Raw genomic sequence first — 21,964 nt, 5'->3', positions numbered from 1 at the left:
AGGATTACCACCTTCTCCATTTTAATATCCTTGGTGAATGTGACAAATATCCTGCTTATCTTCTTTTCCAAATTATTAATTATCGTTTGAAATAGGATCGAGAGACACAATTTCCTCCAAAGCTCTGTGAGGGTTCTCCCCACGGCTTGACTGGCACTTGTGTTTGCTATTTGTGATCTTTTTCATTCAGTACCTGCCAACATCAAAACTATTCTGAATGAGTTATTTTTAAAAATATAACTGAGAAATTCAATGGATCAAATGATTTGGTGAAGGGCAATTAGATACAAATCCCTTTTTAAATAATAAAAATTTAATCACCGAGTTTAGTATGATATATTCTTAAGAAATGTATGCCACTCACATTGCATCTTTCTGAGCTCAAATGTTTTTTTCAGTTTGTGTTATAATTTCAGTGCAGTTTTATGATATTTAATGGATGGTAATTACCAGGATTGGGGGATTTGCCTTTACTGTTTTTTAGTTCCCTTTGTGTTTTCATTTCCATGTTTCTGTTGCTTTATAGAACACTGGGTGTTCTTTTCAGGTTTTGTTTGTTTTATGAATCATGTTCTCAGCTGTTTACAAAGTCAGTGGAATGACAACCACCATAAACAAGTCATGCTTCACCCACCAATACCCCTTTTTTTAACAAGAGCACTGTATATTTTGTAATAAAGCATGTTGATATGAAAGCAGAATGGATTCTACTCTTTTTTCTTCTAACTTTGCCTTTTTAAGCTTGGTTTTTGTCTTATTTATGATCCTGTTTTAATATGTGTTTTTCAGTTAACTGCCTGCATTCATGGGTCTGCAGCTATGCTCTACCCGATGTTCTGGCAGCATGTTTACATTCCTGTTCTGCCCCCACATCTATTGGACTACTGTTGGTAAGGCTATATATATATGTGTGTGTATATATTATATATGTATATATATCACTTAGATTCACAACAGTTTTCACATTTCTGTATAGTAAGTCTTAAGTCCTCTTATGATGCAACTGTTACTCTAAAAATACATAGGCATATTAAGGAAGCAACCAACCTAGTAAGTAAAAAATTTATTTTCATGGCAAGATATAATCGTCTATCAGTATGTTGAAATACTCTAATACGGGTGGTTACTATGGAATGCTGCAACTTAGATGTTGGGTAATTAAAATCTGTTTTCAGCATGTCTGTGTTAAATGTTAAAATCTGAATTAAGACTCCAACAGTAGAGGATACAGTGGAGAAGATACTCTTATTTTTCTGCTTTCCTGAACTTCTGTTGGGTGTGGTGGAAAGAAATTCATTTTCCTGTGGTGATCTTTTATTATAAGCGTGTGTTTAGAACATGATATTTACCTTATTTAGGGGAATGAATATACACCTTTCAAAAACTTACTCATTATCATGGTGTGTCAAATTTTGGCACAGCCCATGAGCAACCTCCTATAATGTCAAAGCCGGTCCTGTTTTGACCAGGAGCTTGGACCAGTTGTCCTCCTGAGGTTCCTTCCAACCTATTCGATGATTCCACACTGTCCAGCTGGCCCAAGAAGCCTCCGTATTCACTGTTGGGGTCTCCAGATTAGCGTGTCAGTAGGCGTGTGTCTTGGACTCCGTGGTTAATAGTTCAGAAGCCTGTCTACAGTGCCCCTCAAACAGTCTCTCAGTTTTAACTTTCTTTTCTAGTGTAAAGTCAAACAGTTTAGCCTAATCAGCCATAACATCATCTCTCCCGTTCACTGTGCACAGGAATGGTGGATGAGCACTCTGAGTAATTAACAAAGAGGAAGTTTAAGATGCTGCTGCTTTTAGTTGCTCAGCTGTTAGGTGCTGCTTCCCAAGCTCAGTTTGTGTGTCTTGCCCCTTCCCCCCCCCCCCCCCCCCCCCTTCTCTCTGTGTATGTAGCAGGGAGATGAAGTTTGCCCAGAAAGAATGGCCTTACCTTAGGCTTCCTAGAGAAGTTAAACTTTCAAGCCCTGTTAGAGAGTTAATGGAATTGTTCTCTGGGCATGCAGGAATGGTATTAGTAAGGCCAAAGCTTGGCTGGAGTTAAACTGAGGGACGTAAATGGTAACGAGAGGCTTCTACAGGCTTGGAGGTAAAAGGAAAGCACAAGGAAAACATGGACCTGCTGCTACGTGGTCATGTAGTCAAGTGATGAAGGACACAGAAAAGACTGAGGGACTCAACGCCTTTGTCGTTACTGGCAAGGTCTACTGGCTGGCCTTCCGGGTCTCCCTGTGTAGCAGAAATGTTTGTGGGAGTGTGGTGCTTAATGCACCTCTGGGAATGATTTGAAAACATAGAAACAGCCTCCCTCTGCCCCCTAGCATTTTAAAAAGTCCTTCTCGGGGAAAAAAAACAAACTTAAACTTACTGTGTTACACGATACCATATATTAAGTGTGGCTCTTAGTGTGGAGGTTGCCTGGGTTTTTTTAAGAGTGATAGTGTCTGTGTGACGTTTTCTCTGCATTTAAGCAAGAGTAAGGAACCAGCCGGGATAACTAGCATTTTTAAGTGAAGTGCTAGGAACTGAAACATGTAGATTTAAAGGGAGCTTGTTCCTCTGCAGATGATTTAAATGTTAAGTATGTGCCTATGTCGAGGATACACGGAACGGAATCTAAAAACTATTATCTCCTGTAGAAATGAACCTTCAATTTACTCACTGCACAGGAAGGGCAGATTCTAGTCATTTGCACTGCCAGCAGGTGCCCTTTCTCTGCATAATGGGCTTCGCATGTGTAATTAACACATGAAGGCTGCTGCTGCCAGCTTTTTCTTCAGGTACATGCTGCTAGGAGTTTTCAGGACAACGATGTGGACCACAAGAGGTTTTTATGCTGGGTTTGAAGATTAGGTATTCATCGACTTTCTGACAAAGACACGTTAAAAGGGGCTAAGTCCAGATCCCGCAGTTGGGAGCAGAAGTGTGCAAAAAGCAAACACTTGGGCAGTGTACCCAAGGAAATAAAGACACAAGTCATTGAGCTCTACTGAATGAATTCTTTCATGGCGTAACACCCTGTCCATATACCGAATGAGCCGGCTAGTGTGTGAAAAGTATGATTTAAAAATGTATAATTATTAGGCAGATTGTAATTGCATGCTCACAGATACAACAACTGATTACCTTAGCCAGATATGAACTTTAATTGGAGAGGTAGCTACACACACTGTAATTGTTTGAATAAGTCAATTTAGCAACAATTTATTTGCCGTAAATATATTTCGCAAAATAAAGTCCATCTATTTTGTAACCATGTGAACTTACAGACGTCACTTTTGCCTAGGAGGACTGAGAAATCAGCTCCGTGCTCTCTGCTTTAAGGTGGTATTATTGCTTATTGGTGTCTGCCTCTTAAGGGAAATGACCTGAGATTATTTAGAAAAAAAGAGTTTAATTTTAATTATTGCCTGGTTATTTCTTTTGCAAATGTGACATAAGAATTTTAAAGACCTGAAATGGAGACACAATTTAAAGTAATGAGAATTCTTCAGTTCTTATGAATACAAAATATAATGTTCATTCAGTTGACTGTGTCCCCTTATTGACTGTGCTGTATGATGCTTTTGAATCTTCTCCTGCTCTTTTGAAAATCACACAAGGGTATATAGACTGTATTACTTGTGATCTTTGAAAGTTTTTGCAAAATGTATATTCTACCTGTGATGATTTGCTTTAAATCGTTTGAGTTGCAGTGGAAACTTTTCGTCTAAAGGAAACTTCTAAGGTCCTGACTGATAGACGGGCAGCTCCATGGTTGTGAAATTTGAAATTGGTTGTATTTCCTGGGGAGGCGGGGGGAGCACAACTACTATTGGATCTTTCCAGAGCTACAAAAAGGTAGAATAGCTCTCTGCAGAGAGCGAACGGGTAGAATCACTAACTCTCTCTCCTCCTGCCACTTGAAGATCCTTTTGGCCAACTTAATGTAAGAGAAACTTCAGGCTCAGTGTGGAGAGTTCCCCTTAGCTCTTGAGAGAAGTGCGCTTTCCTGAGTGAGGCAGGAGAAGGTGGGTGGTTGCTTATTGTTACAAGTGAATGGCAGCTCTACCACAAACATGCGCAATACGAATCTGTTTCACTGACATTGTTAAAGCTGAAGTTTTTTCTATAGCATTTTGTCCTTTGTTGACATTTTACACCAAGTACTTTCAAAACACTGTGGTTTCTCATTTTTTTCAGTTTGCTCTTTGCTAATTTTTTTAACTTATAATGCGGAAGTGAGTAATTTCCTTCCCATTTCCCTCTTGAAAGGATTTTTTTGAACTTAATATTTATGTTCACCTGCATTCCTCATTCACATACCTAACCACAGAATTGAAAATACCAGAAGCCTTTATCTTCAAAATGTTTGTTCTCGATAACACTTGCTCTTTGTACTTTTTGTAGGGATGCTGAGGGATGCTCTTTGTAGGGATGCTGAGCCAATAATAGTGGTGTGGTATATAGTACCATGTACAGGTATCTGGAATGACTTCAGTCATCTGATCCCTATCATTTAGATTAATTAGGGGGGGGAAGCAAGGGGAAGAGTGCTATCTTTTTTTTTTTTTTTTTTTTTTTTAAATTAGGTACCATTCTTTAATATATTTTCAGCCCAGGGAAAAAATTTGGGTGGAGGAGACTAGAAATTGGTGGGAATCCTATCATTAAGTTTCACACCTTAATGCACAATTGCTTGTTCCTTTGAATATAGAACAGAGGAAACACATGAAGCACTGCTGGTTGGTTGGTTTTTTTTGTTTGGTTTTTTTTTTTAAAGTACATGCCAGCAGGTGCCAAAAGTACTGGTTAATGAGATACTGCCACCAAGCATCAGTAGCCAAGCACATACAACTACTGAAATTTGGCCAGATCTTGTCCATCTATTTTGTTGTTGGGAATTTGAACATTTCTTGATGTGAAAGAAACAGTCTATTAATTTTCCTCACTACTTCTTCCAGTTTGTTTTTCATGTGGCATAAAAACCCTCCCACTGTGTCTGTTTTCTTCCTTTTTGCTCTCAGTGTCTGTGTTTAAAATTAGCCTGCAAAAAAAGCCTGTCTTTGCTGACCTGGTAACACAGCTTAGTATGTTCTCTAAGTCCCAGAGCATTGTCACTCGGGTTATTCTGTGAGCTTTTACCAGAAGCAACAGTATATTTTCTAGGGTGATTAAAACAGTCTTTTATATTAGATAGACTGCTTAGCAGCCAACATTAATATATTCTGAGAGCCACCTTCTTAGAGCACCCCGGCACAGCTGCCGAACAAATGTTTCTATTGGTGCAGTTTTCCCTTTCTCCAGGAGTTTTTTTAACTCCCTTTCTCCTGTTTTCTAAATCTGCATATAGTTCAATATGCTCCCCTAAGTAGGTGGAGGGGGTAACTGGAGGGCGAGTACTCCTGCTGCTCGGGAAACAATGATTCCTTCGTCATGAGCCTCTTGGTAGGCATTGCGATTTAGCCTGGTACATCTGGGTACTCACTAAAAGCTCTTGTAGTCGCTCTTCTGGTTTCTTAGCTGTATGTTTTCTACATCAGTCCAATCTATGCAGTCGTGTTTCTAATTTGCATCAATTACCCCAATAAATTTCTGATTGAATTCTGTTGCATTTCAGTGAGTAATCTGAAGGGAAACCAGGAGACTACCTTAGAGAGTAAAGTACTACTGATGTGAAAGAGCAACACATTCAGTCAGTATTTGAGTATCAAGACATGAACTCAGTAAATGTGACCTAATCAATTTTCCAGGAACAATGAAGCAAAATGCTGCAAATCCCTGTGTAGCTGTAAATTATGAACCTTTTTGAGATCTTTGGGTTTTACATTACTTTTTCTGGTGAATTGCAGTATTTTTTAAGGGTGGGGTTTTTTCACTTAAGAGGAAATGTCCCTCTATTTCACCTGCTTCTCTTCCAATTAGTAGTTGCCCACCTCTTGGGAGCATAATTAAGAGGTCTCTAGTTAGCCTAAGGAAACGAATTAAAGAAATTGTAAAAATGCAACTGTAATAAATAGGCAATATATAGCCATTAAGTCCACAATATCCATATTCATGCTTATGCATTACTACTTTAATGATTTGATATTTACCTATATAACTCATCTGATTATAAATAACACTGATTGCATTGGGAACCAGCGTAGCACAAGAGGAGTAATAACATTTCTCTTTGTTCCAAAAGACTTAGGCATGCATTTTGTATAGGTAGTAAATATGCACAGTAGAAATTGATACTTCTTAATTTTGCACTTAATGGATACTGGCTGCCATCAAACAACTTTGAGTAATTAGTAGTTGTTGTAAGAAGCCCCAGGACTGATGAAGTGTCAAGTGGTAGGTAAAGACTGGTCTGAAGGGCAGTCTTTAATCTGTGATGGGTCCCAGAAGGATTAAAGGTTGTGTGGAGTGTTTCTCCTGTGTCTCAGTGAGACACGTACAAGCAATGTGTCTCACTGAAGTTCACTTGAAAGTCTTAAAATACACATCTAACCTGATAAAGTATTAAAAACTGCTTGAGCGTTTCATGTCTCAGGACCTGAACTGAACAGCATTTAGGAAGAACTGGCTTGTATCAGGAATGGTGTGGCCAGCAGGACTAGGGCAGTGATCATCCCCTGTGCCTGGCACTGGTGAGGCCGCACCTCGAATGCTGTGTTCAGTGTTGGGCCCCTCACTCCAAGAGAGACATTGAGGGGCTGGAGCGTGTCCAGAGAAGGGCAACGGAGCTGGGGAAGGGTCTGGAGCACAAGGCTGATGGGGAGCGGCTGGGGGACCTGGGGTTGTTCAGCCTGGAGAAAAGGAGGCTGAGGGGAGACCTCATCGCTCTCTACAACTGCCTGAAAGGAGGGGGTAGAGAGGTGGGGTCGGTCTCTTCTCCCAGGTAACAAGTGATAGGACAAGAGCAAATGGCCTCAAGTTGCATCAGGAGAGGTTTAGACTGGATATTAGGAAAAATTTCTTCACCCAAAGGGTTGTCAAGCACTGGAACAGGCTGCCCAGGGAAGTGGTGGAGTCCCCATCCCTGGAGGTATTTAAAAGCCGTGTAGATGTGGTGCTGAGGGACATGGTGTAGTGGTGGTCTTGGCAGTGCTAGGTTAACAGTTGGACTTGATGATCTTAAAGGTCTTTTCCAACCTAAATGATTCTATGATTCTGTGATTATAGTGTGCTCCGAATGGGGAGGAGGCGGCACACGATGTTCCTTTGTACAGGATGGTAGCTGAGTATTTAAGTAATGGCATATGATTAACACATGATAAAGAAGAACGGTGATGAAAGCAATTTATGAAGGTTGACGTGAACCTTCAACATTTGCTTTTAGGGGTGTTTCATTTTCAGTCAGATAGATGAGTGATGACAGAAGAATATAATCTCTCTGGTAGAATTTATTGGAAATATTTATGCTCTTTACCTCTTTACCAGAATTATATTTTATTGAGGTTATTTATGTTTGCTTAGTTAAACTTTTGGGAATATAAGGAACTATCATGGTGAATTATCCTTAAAATATCTTTGCTTTTGCTTTGCTGTTCATGTGACATTGAACAATAATGTCAGTTCTGATGAACAAAATGAATTTTGATAAAATAGGTGTTCAGATAATTTGATTTTTATTATCCATGGAGAAAACACTTTAGGGTCCACATCTGGGTGATGAACAATAATGGTTATTTTAAAGCAGTTTTGAATAAACAAATTTCACACAAATGCACCTTCAAAAACAAGTGCTCCATGGATGCATCACAGATCTGCTTTTCCCCACGCCCGTCACCTTTCACACAAACTAAAACCTGCGTTTGTTTCCCTTGATTCTCTGCTGGGATGTTTGTAGATGCCTCCCATTTGTCATTCCTCTTCGGTGTCTTTCAGTCATTACAAGCAATGGCTTTTGGGGATAAAACTAGTTAATTTCTTTTCATATATTCCCATAACTTGGGAATTTCTTTGTTAGTCTTCAGATCTAATCCATTTCTAAATGGTGTGTGTTTCTTCTGCTTCATGTCTGAAATGTGGCCTTTCTTATTCATCTGTATATCTCCAGGCATCTTTGACCAAGCTCTGACCATGCAGTGTTTTCCCTCTGACTTCTGTAAGCCAAGCAATTGCTTATGTGTGTCGAAAAAGTTCTTACAGGAATTATTTCCGTATGGTTTTGTCAGCCTTCTTCATTTACCTTCAACTTTCCCCATCTTCTCTTCTGCATCAAACACACTATTCATCTTCTGGAGCCCTTCATAGCATGTACCATGTCTGCTTGTCATTCTGTGTACCAGGGCCATGTACCAGTGCCCCTGATCCGGTTTTTCACCCACATGTTAAACGTTTCTCAAAGAAATACCCTATGTCATCTTTTGTGCTCTACCTCATTCCCTAATAGAAATCTCTGCAACTATTCCTAAAACTAACACAAATATTTGCAAAACTAGCACATTATACTTTAACAAATTACCGCTTCAAAGTTTCCTTTTTTGTATCGATCAGCAAAACCTGAGCTATTTTTTTCTATCGGGGTATGCTAAAACCACTCTTTGTAGTTCTATAGTATCAAATTGGTCCTCCTGCTTTCTCCTGTCTGTCCAAGTGTATGCACTGCAAAGCCCATTAAGCAGCTGACTGGAGTCCTTTAGTGATAGAAGTTTAAAGAAATAACACCTTTCAAAACACTGCTAAAAGTCAGGTTACCGTAGCTTTTATGCAATCCTGTAATCACTAGACAGAATCCTGTCTTTCACTAGAAAATTGAAAAGATGATTCATTGCATCCGAAGCTGATCCATACATCTTAAACCATGTCTTTCCTGTAATTCCTTAAAGTTTTGCTGGGGGTGCATGGTTCTAAGGGTTTAGGCATTCTTATTATTCTTTTGTTGATAAACTGGAGGATTGAAAGATGGACATGATACAGGTAATTAACTTTCACAGGTTCAGATTTTCCTGTGCTTGGTGACAGGCTCTACTTTTGGACACGTTAATAAATTGCTGGTTTTCTGGAATACTGCACTCTTCCTGCTTCCTTTCATTACATTAGCCAAGGTTCCACTAGATGAGACATTTGCAGGCTTAAGACTTCCTGCCGAGGTTCAGACTTTGTATTTTTGAGATTGAAGCTGTCGTGTTCATGAAACTACTTAATTAGAAACACATTCATCTCAGTGCATACTGGAGGAGTCTTGGGCAGCACAGCCAGGCACACAGGGAAGTTGAGCATTTGTGCAGCTGGCAGCTAAACCAATGGTTTATACTTTGAATATAAAATTACTGGGTATTTTCTTGCTCCTGGAATGTGGCCATTGGAAATGAAGAGCTGTGGGTGAAAGAGATAGCGTTTGTCACAAATAAAACAAATGCAAAATTACAAATAAAAATACTCCTCAGTTGAGCAGCAGCCCATATGTAATAAGTGTGTATCATGTTGTATGGTAAAAATTTCTGTCCAAGAACTTGGATGTATGTTCAGGTTCTCATCTGTGGAATTCCCAAGGAAGCAGAACCTCCAGGATTTGCACCGAGTTAGTTTCTGATTTAACAGTCCCTCTGGGCTGTCCGTCAGGGGGTGCTGTATTGGTGAAGCTTGGGCAGGGGCGTTCTTGCCAGCCTGGGCAGTTCGGTAAGTTGTAATGTAATGTAAGACATGGCACTTCAGTATTCTACAAAGGAACTTGTAAGGTTTTTTTGAAGTTATAGAGGTTTAATGTCTTTGACAAGAAAAAAAGTGTTTTCATGTAGGATGGCTAATACAGAGGCTGTTTCCATCTCTTGGTACAGCATCCAACAGAGTAGCAGTTTTAGGGGGTATATTTATAAACATGATAAATATTAATATGCATATCAGTAAATATTTTTTTTAAAAGGTATTTCTCACAAAAATGAGAAGCAGAGTGATTTTTGCTGGTCTGGTGTCTTGCAGTAGTTTTTTCAGTACCGTACGTCTCTTACTGAGCAGTAGGCACCAGTTTATAAAAGCAGTATGGAAGATATTTTAATCCAAGGCAGAACAGTGACATTTCTCTCATTTTTTCATCTGAAATTGAAAATGAGCTCTCTGAGCTTCTGTATCCAAAATGAAATGAGGCTCTATTTTAAAAGTTGTGTCTGTCTGTGTGCTTTCCGTTTAACAGGCAGTATATGCCATATTTGCAATTAGCAGCTTTGGCATCCTCTTTGATGTGTTCTAATAAGCAGTGCAAATATAAGCTTTCCCTGATTAGTTGAGTGGGAGTCCTGCAATAAGCTTAATATTAGAAATACTGTATACACAAAGCTACAACTTCCATTCAGTAGTATTCTTGTGTTATTAGTCCATGTTGGTGTTTGCTAACATCAGGGAAGAGAAGACGGAAAAGATCAATCTTTCTCTTAAACGTTAGCATTCTCTTTGGTAGCAGGAGTATCACACCTGTGTTGGAGGCTACACATTTGGCCCAAGAGCCTCTTGCTGTATGTGTGGTTTGTGTTCTGAAGGGAGTAATGGGATCAGCGTATATCCCAGTATCTATCCCCAGTAACTCTGGAGGTTATCAGACTCCTCAAAAGTAATTTTTATATTTTTCTTTTATAAATGTAAACATTTCAAGATTTATACTTAAAAATAAATTATTGAAAATGTGTCTGGACCCGTATTCAAAGGATTTAAAACTTGTAGTACCAGGTGATACATATACATTAACCACTTAATACTACAACAGGGTCAATTTTTCTAAAGAATACTCTTGGAAAAAGTCTGGGTGCTTTTTTGAAAATTGTAATAACACATTTTGTTTTTTTTTTTTTTTTTAAAAAGACCCCAGTATTATGCATATGTTTAATAGTTGTCCTTATGTACCTCTCTTAACTTAGTCACTTAGAAATTCTGATGTCAAGAAAAATTAAAGTCTTACTGTAGTGAGAGGATATTGCACAGCAAAAAAGTCTTTCAAATATGGAATAAAATTTTGTTCACATGTGGTTTGTTTATATACATATTATTTTTTTTTACACAAAATCTAATCCAGTATCCTGGTATTTTCCTGTAGCTAATTTTATAAGTCACATGTGTTAATCCAGTGTTATGAGAATGTAAAGCTAGGTTTTTTTCCTCTTTGCAGTGCCCCAATGCCCTACCTCATTGGAATACATTTAAGTTTGATGGAGGTAAGTCTTTCTCACCATTTCTGAAACTATATATAGTTTTATGATTTAGAGCCAAATTCTGCAAGCAATTATACATTCATTCATATGCTTAAAAATGAAATAATCCTGTTAATTTGGGAGTGCTGAGAGAATTGAAGTTAAGCATACACGATAACGTTAAATCCTAAGGGAGTCTTATTTGATACTGTGCACTCTTTGGGCATACGTTCTGTGTGCAGTTCAGCAGTCAGTGACGAGCTGACGTTGTGTTCCCCTCTCCTTCCTGTTGCTTCATTTAATGAGTTTACTGCCTTGGTTTGACTCTGTATTCACAAAGGCAGAGTCGATATTAAACCAAAATGTTGACAGTTACAGTTCTCTTTTAGGTTTTTGCAGACAGATTGTAATTTTTTTAATGTTCAAAAGATCTGAAAAGAAGGAACTTGCTGTTAATGTTAACACAAAGCTGGCAGAAAACCAGCCCTCACAGAAAGCTTCACACATAAACAATTCAGAGTAATTCATGTGACTTTTTAAAAACTCTAAAAGTGGAAATAACACATTTGCTTTCGCTTCCAGTACTGGTGAAACAGTTGATGACTTTCCTCAAAACTATCTGGAGGACAACATAAGCTATTAATTTAGATCCCTATGAAAATCCTAGTCCTTATTAATTGTGGCCCTTTACACAGGAAGCCTGCGCAACGCGTACATGCTCCGTGTGGGAAGAGGTGTTCCTGCCCCGAAAGCGCTGCCTCTTTGCAGGCTCTTAAATTAGCAGGCAGTGTTGAACTGGTAGGAGTTGCAAATGCCCTTGAAGTTAATTGACTTCTGTCCCTGTTTTAGATACCTGTGTTTGGAAATTTAGGCTTAGTGTTTAGGATACGTAACAATTTACAAAGCTGAGTTTTACATCACGTAAAGTAATGAATATTACTAGAATAGTTGTTCTTATATTGTCCATAAAAATGTGTAATTTCGCTGGAAATATTGATCAAACGTATTCTTTCACTAGGGCGTACGTATGTAATAATGATCATCTATGTCTTTGTGTGTTAAAACTTAGACTAGTATGCTATGTAACCTCCCCCTTTTTCCAGCGTTAATGTGAAGTAATTTTAGAAGTCACTTTTTTCGTGAGAAGCTAGATGGAATATGCAGGACCTCTTTTTTCTTTTTTTTTCCTTACCATCCTGGGTACAGATGATTTTTTTTTTATGCCCTCTATATTGCTAAATAAAGTACAGCATTGCAGTACAATGTGTTAGTGAATAAGCAATTATTTTAAAAGTCAACATGTACATGTGCTTGCACATCATGTACTTATGTTAGAGGGGTTTCTGATAATTGCCCTTGAATAGTGCATAGACAGGACCAAATTAATATCTAGGGAGAAATAGTCTAGCATGTATTTTTCATATCGATCAAGAAACTTTCTGCCCCATATCTGTACCAGGTAATCATTGGCATGCTTATTGTGGTATCTGTCTATTTGAAAAAGAAGGAAGAGACCTGGCAGAGGCTGGGATAATATCTCGATACAGATACTTGTCAGCTTTCACAAATAGTTTTGCTCACAAAGAGCTACATGGTTAGCCTGGCAATGGGTATAGAAACAAAATTAATAATTACACCTTGGAGTTGCTTTGCATGATGTCTCGCTCCGGCCTTGCTACATAAACCCATTACCTCTTCCTTTGTCTCAGCTTTTCAGATTGCAGGGCTCTGTAGGCCTTCCAAACTCCATCTGTAAAAACTCAAAAAAGGAGTTGTTCTTGGAGAAGCCAATTTTCATCCGTTTTAGTAACTTGTGAAAAAATCTGTTTAGTACTAAATCCAGTATGGCTTTTGAATAGCCGGAGATTCTGGAACACAGACACACTTTGGCAAAGTACAGTTATTCAAAGCGCCTTATGAAATAAATTAAATAAATAAAACAAACTGTCTTCTCTCCTCCCTCTGCTCTTAAGGATAAATTGAATACTTCCAGATAGAAATGCGTCTTCCAGCTAACTGTGCTTTTTCCATTGAAAAATAAAATCAAATCACACAGTGGGCTATTGTATCTGTTTGTTGGCAAGTACTGCATAATTTCTCTGTGCCTTGGGCAAAGGAAAGGTGACATTTGTAAAATGAGCTAGACAATTACTAGTTTACCTCTTTGCCTGTTTTTGATGCTGAAAGCTTACTCTCTTTGTCCTTTTCTTCATATGTAGGTATAAAATTGTGTGTTTTATTTGTTAGAATAACAACTTAGTAGCAACAGCAATTTTTTTTCTCGTGATCTAGCAGTTGTGTATTTTTAAAAACAATGTATTATTTTTTCCATATAAAAATGATTTTATAAACTACAACTAAAAACTACTGTCATTATTTGGTATTCATTTTTCTTTAAATGCTGAAATTTCAGCAAACAGATCTTTAAAAGTGTTTTGTTAATCCACGTATTCTAGTTTCAGGATAAGGGATTAATTCCCCAGTCTTCTATTCAAGTTAAGACAGGTGGACTCTTTATCTACTGTAGAGCCCCATGGGAGTAATTGCAGTTATATACGGGCTCACGGTTCTGCTCCAGCAGCTCCAATTGCAGAATTTGTCATTGTTGCGTAAATGTTAGTGGAAGCCTAAACTTGCACAGAGAAAGCTGTGGTGTAAAGGGGAGGGTGAATTTGGAATGTAGGAAAAAAACCCCAATTTTCTAGCTTTAGTGCTGTTTCTGTGGGTTTTGCTATCCCTATCTTGGAATGGGTCCTCTGGAAGAAGTACGGCAGAAATGGTAATGATTTTAAACAAAATACAACCTCTCTCTCACCTCGACAGATTTTTTTTTTTTTTTTTTCAAACCATGGTGTATCTTAAAGTTAGTTTGCAGTTTCCCATGTCACACGGGGTCTCTGTAGAAGGAGCAGTTATTTTAATGGAAAATGACAAATATTTCTTATGATTAAAATATCAAGCATATCCATTGACTGTTAAATCTAATTTGCTGTGACTGAAATGTTCTCCAGTGAGATAAGATAATCTCCTGTTATAGGTCAGAGGGCTCCGACTGATTTATGAGGGAAAATCTTGGTAGAAAATATAGAGCTGTGTTTTGTGCTCTTATTTTTCAGCTTTTCTATCATCACCTAGTTAGTCATTCTTTATAAGATTTCCATTTAGCAATCCATAAAGTGACTTCAAAGAAGGCTAAAAGTTTATAAGCTGTTGGATAAGCAAGACTGAGCTATCACATGAATAATGGAACATGCTTACGGAACTAATTGAATTCATATTAGATGAAGATAAGTACTTAGTACTGATAAACAACGAGATAGGAAAATGAAACTCTATCAAGTGAACGCATCCCTTTCATAATCTGGTTTTATTTTCTACCTGCGTGCTGTATGCTATTATAGTGTTCAAATTCTATTAAATTGACCTTTGTGTTACAAGTGGTGTCAAACTTAGCTGGCAGCCCTTTGTGTTTTGTCATAGTAAACGATTGTTTCAGCAACTGTTTCTGCAGCAAAGGTTGTTAGTGTGATGGCGCTGATGGAAGAGGAATGCCCTTGACCTAGTAGACTACCTATTGGAATTTAGGCGCATGTGGTTTTGGTTAACCGTTTGGGATAGTTCTGGTTAGCTGTCAGATACTGAGCTGCTGGCAGTACACTCTTGTGTGCCAGGCTTCCAGTCATTCCAGTGACAATAGTGCCCACCCTTATCATGCGCTAGCCAGGGCACAAAAACAACCTTTAGAGTTAAAGTCAATCATTAGAAAAGGATTTCTTACACTCTTTTTTTAATATTTCAGTCACTCAAGGACTTTTTCTGGGACTTCAGAATTGTACTTCTTGCAAGATTATCCAGAAGGAATTTGTGTGTGAAACCACATTGCATTTGTTAGAATGATTTTCTAACATTTTTCCTAAGCATAAAGGACAGTTGCGCATATCATAAAATCTATACGAGCAGATTTTTGTTTTATTTTAACCTGGTATGAGTAAATATGTTCACGTTAGGAAAAGAAGGTTCACTAAAATTCATGGTGTCTTTAATACGCTAGGACACGGCAGGTGATCTCACTTAATGTCGATAGTCTCTTCCTTATGCAGAGAGATGAATGGAAAGCTGCGTCCTCTGAACCCCACGCATGTATTCTGGAAGCACTTTTTGGCATATTTACCTGGTCTTTTTCAGGTAGCCGTGAGGATGCTCAGTTTGTGGTCCAGGCTGATAATAGGCCAGTTGGCATGCACAGAGTCTGAGCTAACGAACTCTGAGGAACAGGTTACATCAGCTTGGGCTTAGTACTGACAGTGCCACGTGGCTTCCCCTTGCTGCAGACGACACCCTGAGAATCCATTGACCACTGGCAACTGCCCGTGGTAGTGTTAATTGTTAATTATATTTTTTGATTGGGGTGAGGAGTAATATTTAGCATTTTCCATCCATTTATACATAGTCAATTACTGCCTTTTCTAGCTAGAACTGAAGAAGTGTAGCTTTTTTACAAGGTTTAAATGAAGGGTTTTTATATATATATATTTTTTTTTTATATATATATATATATATATATACTTAAATCCAGGTCTTCAAAAACTGGATATAATTTAGCCCCTCACAAATATTATAAATATGGCTGTACGTGGTTTCAGGAGTATTGATAAAAATGCGTTTTAAAATATGACAATTACTTATGGAATTGTCTTTTATCCAATTATTGGAAAAATGAAAATCACTGTGTGCGAGGATGTTTGAGGGGTAAGTTTTAAGGCAGACAAATCCTGCAGTACCAAGCAGAGTTACCAGTGAGCGCAGAAGGTTTTCCTCCTGTGGTACAATCGTGTTGGGCCGGCACTAGTGATCTTTGTCACTCAGTTGGCAACAGCTGCTTGTGATAAGGATCTGGAGAATCACCTGTGCAGGATCAGGGTCCTGCACATCAAGGTGGGGCGATGGGCGGAAGAGTGGGAGATGCCCGGGCGGGGGCCGCAGCCCACCTGCTGTGCCCAGATCAAAGGGCTGCGAGGTCAGGGGCCACATCCAGCTTAACCAGATTTGTCTGTTGAATAGCTATTTCAGATTGTAAATCTAAGGGTGATTTCATTAAGTCCTTCTGGCTGCTGTTGGGGCATGAAATAATAAAATTTTATATCCGTTGCCTTTCCTGCTTCTGGCAGCCAGATTGACACATTGTTGTCTGCAGCGTTGTGGTGTTTTTCTTAAGAAAATAAATGGAAACTATTAACTAAGGAGAGACAAGTCATTAAGCAAATGGATTTTAGACTTGTTGTGAATCATACTTCCATAATAATTTCAAATACAATGTACAGAGTAGCTACTAAAAACGTTAGGTTTTGTTAAGAGTTTTACCTTTCCAAAAGAATTAGTGGAAGGTACATTTTCTTTTTTCCGTTACAGCATTTTTTAATACGGTGATCACATTCGTATCTGGTTATGAAACCTCATGATCAACTTTGGTTTATGTTTTGGCACCAGTTTAAGCCATGAAGTTATCCAAACTTGTTTTTTGGGGGGAGTGGGGGGAGGGCTGTGTGGGGGTTTTTTTCTTTTTAAATGAACTATTCAATAAAATTGTTCATCTGAAAGAAGTTTAACTTAAGATTTTTTTTTTTTTTTTTATGGTAGGAAATGCAAAAACTGCCAGCTGTAGACAGTGATAGTAAAATAACATTTAGTATAAACTCCTGTTAGTATTATTGATGAATATTGCTTCTAGCATGTGCTCTGAGCGAGACAGAGGCACACCTCTTAATACTTCTATTAGAATATAGTTTCTCAGTGTTTTTGCAAACTTTCACATAAAACATTTAAATTACTTCAAGTGTTTGCCTGCTTGTGAGCAGGACAGACGCACTAACTGCTGCTTATTTACTGACCTGGTGTTTAAGGCCCCCTGGAGTTTGTTTGAAAAGTTAAGAGATTTTCACAGTAAAGGTGCCATTTCTGAAATTTAAAGTGCTCTTTTCACCAGGAGATAAGTTCTCTCTGATTAAGTCAGTAATTCTTACTAAGCCATGTTTATAGAGGCCATAAACAATGGGTTCAGTGTGCTTGTTAAACCAGCTTTCCATACCTCTCCACTCTTTTAAAAAGAGACATTTAAAATAAAAGGCAGGTGTAGATGTTAGTTTGATTTGATGGTTTTTAGATGATTAATTATAGCTACAAGTAATTCGGTAAGGATGGTTGAGAAAGGTTTGCAGTAGTGATATGTGATGCACATTTTCACTGAATCACTTTTGACCCAGCAAATCCCTAGTCTGTAGTAAAATTAGATAAGGAAACTGTAATGTTCATATTTCCTCTTGCTCTTTGCTTCTCCACATTTTTTTCAGCAAAGTATGAACATACTGAATACAGTCCATTCTGTTTAACAGGTATCACTTTATTTGTAAAATTTTGTTTAGATATTCAGGAAGTTGTGAAATATGGAATGCGAATGTATATGGATTAGTGGCTGTCCCTTTGTATTTTGAGAAAATTATGACAACACGCAAACTGTACCTGTGAAAATGATCTAATGGGATTTAATGTGAGAAATGCAGTTGGGTGCTGGGAATTTTTACTAAAATTCCAATGAGAGAGTAAATACTTTTATTTCCAGGTCAGTTGGGCTGATAGGTACTATGTTTAGCAAAAGAACCATTTGATTATTTGACAAGAGCCCTTATAACTCTCCAATAATACCTTTATCAAAGATTATAGTGAAAGGAAAGATGATAAAAACAGGTAAGGATTAAGATGAACTGGTCAGTCTTAATTTCTCTAGGATGAGCCACAATTAGACCACTGAAAAATTATATTTTTTCAAATGCATTGCAAGACAGATGCTATAAATCAAGTTAGTCTCAAGTGTTTTGTTGAATTTGAGGGTTTGTCTCCAGGGAAATCCACTGTCTTAATACAAATATTGAAGAGTTTTAAAGTAAGGTTGTGCTCTTCATGGTGTAAAGGTATAGCACAGCAGAGTTTAATATTAGCCTTCCTTTTGGATACAATCATTTCTGAGCCATGTGTGGAGATGATTATGTTGATCAGCATTTATAGTCCTAGCACCATGAGCAACACCCTTTTGTACTTTACTCCTTGGCAGATAGCCGCTTGTCACAAGCCTATTCTGTGCTACAGAAAATCCCAACGTTTTGCTGAAGGGAAGGTGCAGATTCATCACCAAAGTTACAAAAACACCCACTGACAAGTACAAGCACATTTGTCGCTTCTTCAGCAAGAATCAAGAGAAGGTTTTAATTCCTTCTGTCTTGTCCTACTAGCACTCGATTTTGACAAGCTTCTGGCTTTGGTTAAGTACCTTGCAAGACCTTTTTGTTGGAGCTTTTTAGACTCCTCTGAGTATAAGTGAGATTTTTAATTTTCTGAAACAGGAAGGAGCAAATCAGTTTGTCTGGTGCTTCCGGACTCCTAGAAGGAGCAAGACTCCTGGATTGCTTTAGAGTTTATCAGATGCAGCCAACAGAGTGACCTTTGGTTCCTGAAATGTAGAGGAAAGTACCTGGTTTGTCGTGCAGTACTTGTGCTTTTTATATGGAAAGCATTAAATGTAATGTTCTTCCATTTAAGTTAAAGAAATTTCTCATGGAAGACCTAAACTTAAATGTCTGCAAAGTGTTTTTTATAGTTGTTGGCTTTTTTTTCTTCCACCTAAGTACACAGCAGTTTTCTTTATAGACAGAGGACTGAACCTTGGAAACTGAAGGTAATTATTTAGATGCCTAAGGCTCAACTTTGCCATTGTTTTAGAGCTCTAGTTCCTTTCGTTTAAAGGAAACAATTCCCCCCACCCCGCAAAACCTTAATTAAAAATTGAGTATGTTTTTGTTCATTTTCCTCTTCAGTAACTTGCATTCGGTCCTACGTATAGGTATGTAGGTACTTAGATGTTTGTTTACAGTGTCACTGGGAAATTTCCTTAATTACTGTATTCTATAGTCCCACTTTTTTCTGATTTTGAATTTTCAAAGCTTTATTTGAACAGGGCTTAAATACGTATGATTAGTCAGTCAAAACCAAAAAGGATTCAATTCTCCTGTTAGTGGAAAAAGTGTTAAATATTTAAATGCTGCTCTGTTTCACATCAGTGATTCATTTACTGTTGTTTAAGCAGGGAAATAAAGTCTGACAATGTTTAAATTTGCTTAGCTGACCAATACCTTTAGACCCTTAAAGTCAAGGGTACTAATGATTGTTCTTTTGAGAAATAGGTTATGCTTTTCTTTTGTATGTCCATGTACTGTTACAGATGGTGTAATGTTCGTGGGAACAGGATAAAAAGTTTAGACTCGAGACCAGGATATGGTGGAGTTATTTTTCTCTTAGCTTTTCTTCATTTTAGTTATTTATTTATTAACCTCTGGTAGTGTCCGTTTTACTTAAATACAGTTGTAAACTTGTCTCTATTGGAGTTCCAAATTCAACCTGGAATTTGGGAACCAGTTACCATCCCTGACTTACTGCAACTCCTAACTCCTAGAAAAGCCACTGTTTATTGTTATTTAAATTAATTTCTAAATATAAAAAGATATACTTGGAATCTTGACTCAGCTAGAAACTGCTAAATGTGCAAAAAGAATACCAGAATTAAGATAAACATTAATAGAGGTACTTGAAATAAATCTTTGCTTGAATAATCTCAAACAGTAACTCTCGGGCTTCAAAAATTTCGGTATGCACAATGTTAAGAACTTCCGTCTGCAAATTGAAGGTTAATTTTTCAACATTGTAAAATGTGAATAAATAAAAAAAATGATGACAAAGACAGGACTGTTGGTTGTTTTTAGAATGCTTCAAGTTTTGTAATGCCATGATGTTATGCCGTCACTTGTGTCCTTTATGCATGAGATTTAACTCTACGTACTTATATTTTCCTTTCCCTTTTCTTGAATTTGCTCATATTTAGAAAGTAAGAAACATGGCCCTGGAAGATGTAGTGATTCTTAACGTAGACACCAACACACTGGAAACCCCTTTTGATGACCTTCAGAGCCTTCCTAATGATGTGGTATGTATGAAATGATTTATTCAATTATTCCATTACTTAAAAGTGTAAATCCTTTAGACCAGTTCGGTTTGTAACTGAGGTGTCTCATTGTGTTACTCTCGTTATTATAAGTAAACTGCTTTACCTCAATTCTTTCCTGTTTTGAAGTGTTAAGCAATGTTTGTTTGAACATTTGCAGGCATATTTTTAAGCCTCCTAATGAAAATTAGCTAATGCTCACATAAGCTAGAAATGCTGCAGCAACCCAGTTTCAGTTTTGGAATGGCATGTTCAAGTTTCATCTGCAGAGTTAGTCTTTTATAGGGAAAAAAAGATAAATGAAAAACATGCAGGTTATGGTACATCTGAACAGGAAACAAAAATCCAAACTTGTTTCTTTATGGCGTGAAAAAGAAGTACTATTTGAAACCATCTTTATCCATTCTATTAGGGGGGAAAAAAAAATCCTGCATTTTCAGATAACTTCTGTTTTCAAATGAACTTTTTCTTTCTTCCTGTGGCTTCTTCCAGGTGAGTTTTAATGAACTTTTGCATTTTATGTCCTGAATTATGATATCAAGTGGACTACTTCATATGCACTTCTAGCACTGCTCAGTGCATATGATTTGGAACTTATTTTCTTTCTCATTCAAACTTTTTGTTGGTTACTTATTTATTTTTTAATAACTTGATAGAAATGTTGTATAAATACTTGATCTTTCCCTTTAATGAGACAAAAACACATCCAGCTTGCTACTTGCTGCTGCAATCATCTTCACAAAAGAAGCCGAGAGGGAAGAGCGGTAAAGCGAGTACGAGTGTAAGAAGCTATTTTTAAGTCAGAGGATGACTGTTTAGGAGAAAACGGCAGGGGAAAATCTGGATTTCTTTTACTAGTTGAAAATATTGTGCTGACAGTTAGATCTATACCTTTTTATGTGTAGTTGAGAAATAAAATTGATATGCAGGGAGCTCAGTACAAGCTGGTCTGTTTGAGGCAAAACGCAAGTAATGGTGAGTACCCGGTGCCTCCTACTGTGACATCCCGTCATTTTGCTGTGATGTGTGGTGTGATCCATTCTTCGAAAAGAGTGAGCTCTGGATAAAAGGTCCATCTTGATTGTGAACATTTTGGCTTTAGTCAAGCATTTAGTCTATAAAAGTTACTTCCGTGAATTTTTCTGGCTTTATATAGTTTTTCATTTTGATTTCACTCCCAGCATCCAAATCTGCCAGCTGGTCATCGCTCGTGCCATTATCCACAACCCGGGGACTGACAGACTTGTAAATTTCATGGAATTATGTAAGAAATGTCTGGATACAGTGAGTGCGGGGCCTCAAACATGTATATGATTTGTCAACAATCAAGTATTATATTAGATTTTATGAGACTTCATTAAAGGAGCTGTTGTAGGCGCGCTGTAGAACATCAGAAGAGACTTCACCAATAAACACAGAACTTCAAGCTTTGGAATGTAATAAATTTTAAGAGACTTCCTTCCTTTCATTATTTACTTTTACTTCACTTTTATAACAGTAGAGAGTTGTGTTTTATTAGTTCAAATTTCTTGATTCAGTTTTCCACAGGTCTATTTAAAAGCTACATTTTATCTTGGAGGATGTTTGGAGCATAGCAGAGGAAGTGCTGCCAGCAAATTCAATTAACTGGCATGGCTCACAAATAGCGTACATGGTGTATTTTTTTTCACAACTGCTATATAAATACAGCTGGGATTAATATTTGTTGCAACAAAGCCTTAACTTGAATCGTGTTGCGTTGTGTAATTAATGTTTGGGATCAGTGTTTATGTCTTATTTAGCTTTGTTTCATTATTTTAGTTACCTAGATAATGAAGTATTCTGCT

The 21,964-nt window shown here is 37.7% G+C and overlaps 1 protein-coding gene across 5 annotated transcripts in view; it reads left to right on the top strand.

Moving 5' to 3' along the window:
- DENND1A (DENN domain containing 1A) overlaps positions 1–21,964 on the top strand; it is a 218,184-nt gene that overhangs the window by 108,753 nt on the left and 87,467 nt on the right. For all 5 annotated transcript variants that reach the window (XR_012778177.1, XM_075519367.1, XM_075519366.1 and 2 more), the window contains exons 10-12: positions 790–890; positions 11,071–11,116; positions 20,019–20,120. Coding sequence is in view for 4 of the 5 variants with exons in the window: in XM_075519367.1 (XP_075375482.1) it covers positions 790–890; positions 11,071–11,116; positions 20,019–20,120 (249 nt within the window). In the remaining variant the exon portion in view is untranslated. The remainder of the gene's footprint in view (positions 1–789; positions 891–11,070; positions 11,117–20,018; positions 20,121–21,964) is intronic.

The sequence above is a fragment of the Mycteria americana genome, chromosome 17, assembly GCF_035582795.1.
Source record: "Mycteria americana isolate JAX WOST 10 ecotype Jacksonville Zoo and Gardens chromosome 17, USCA_MyAme_1.0, whole genome shotgun sequence".
Taxonomy (NCBI): domain Eukaryota; kingdom Metazoa; phylum Chordata; class Aves; order Ciconiiformes; family Ciconiidae; genus Mycteria; species Mycteria americana.
The sequence above is the reverse complement of the archived record's forward strand: the minus strand, read 5'-3'. Positions and strand labels throughout refer to the sequence as shown.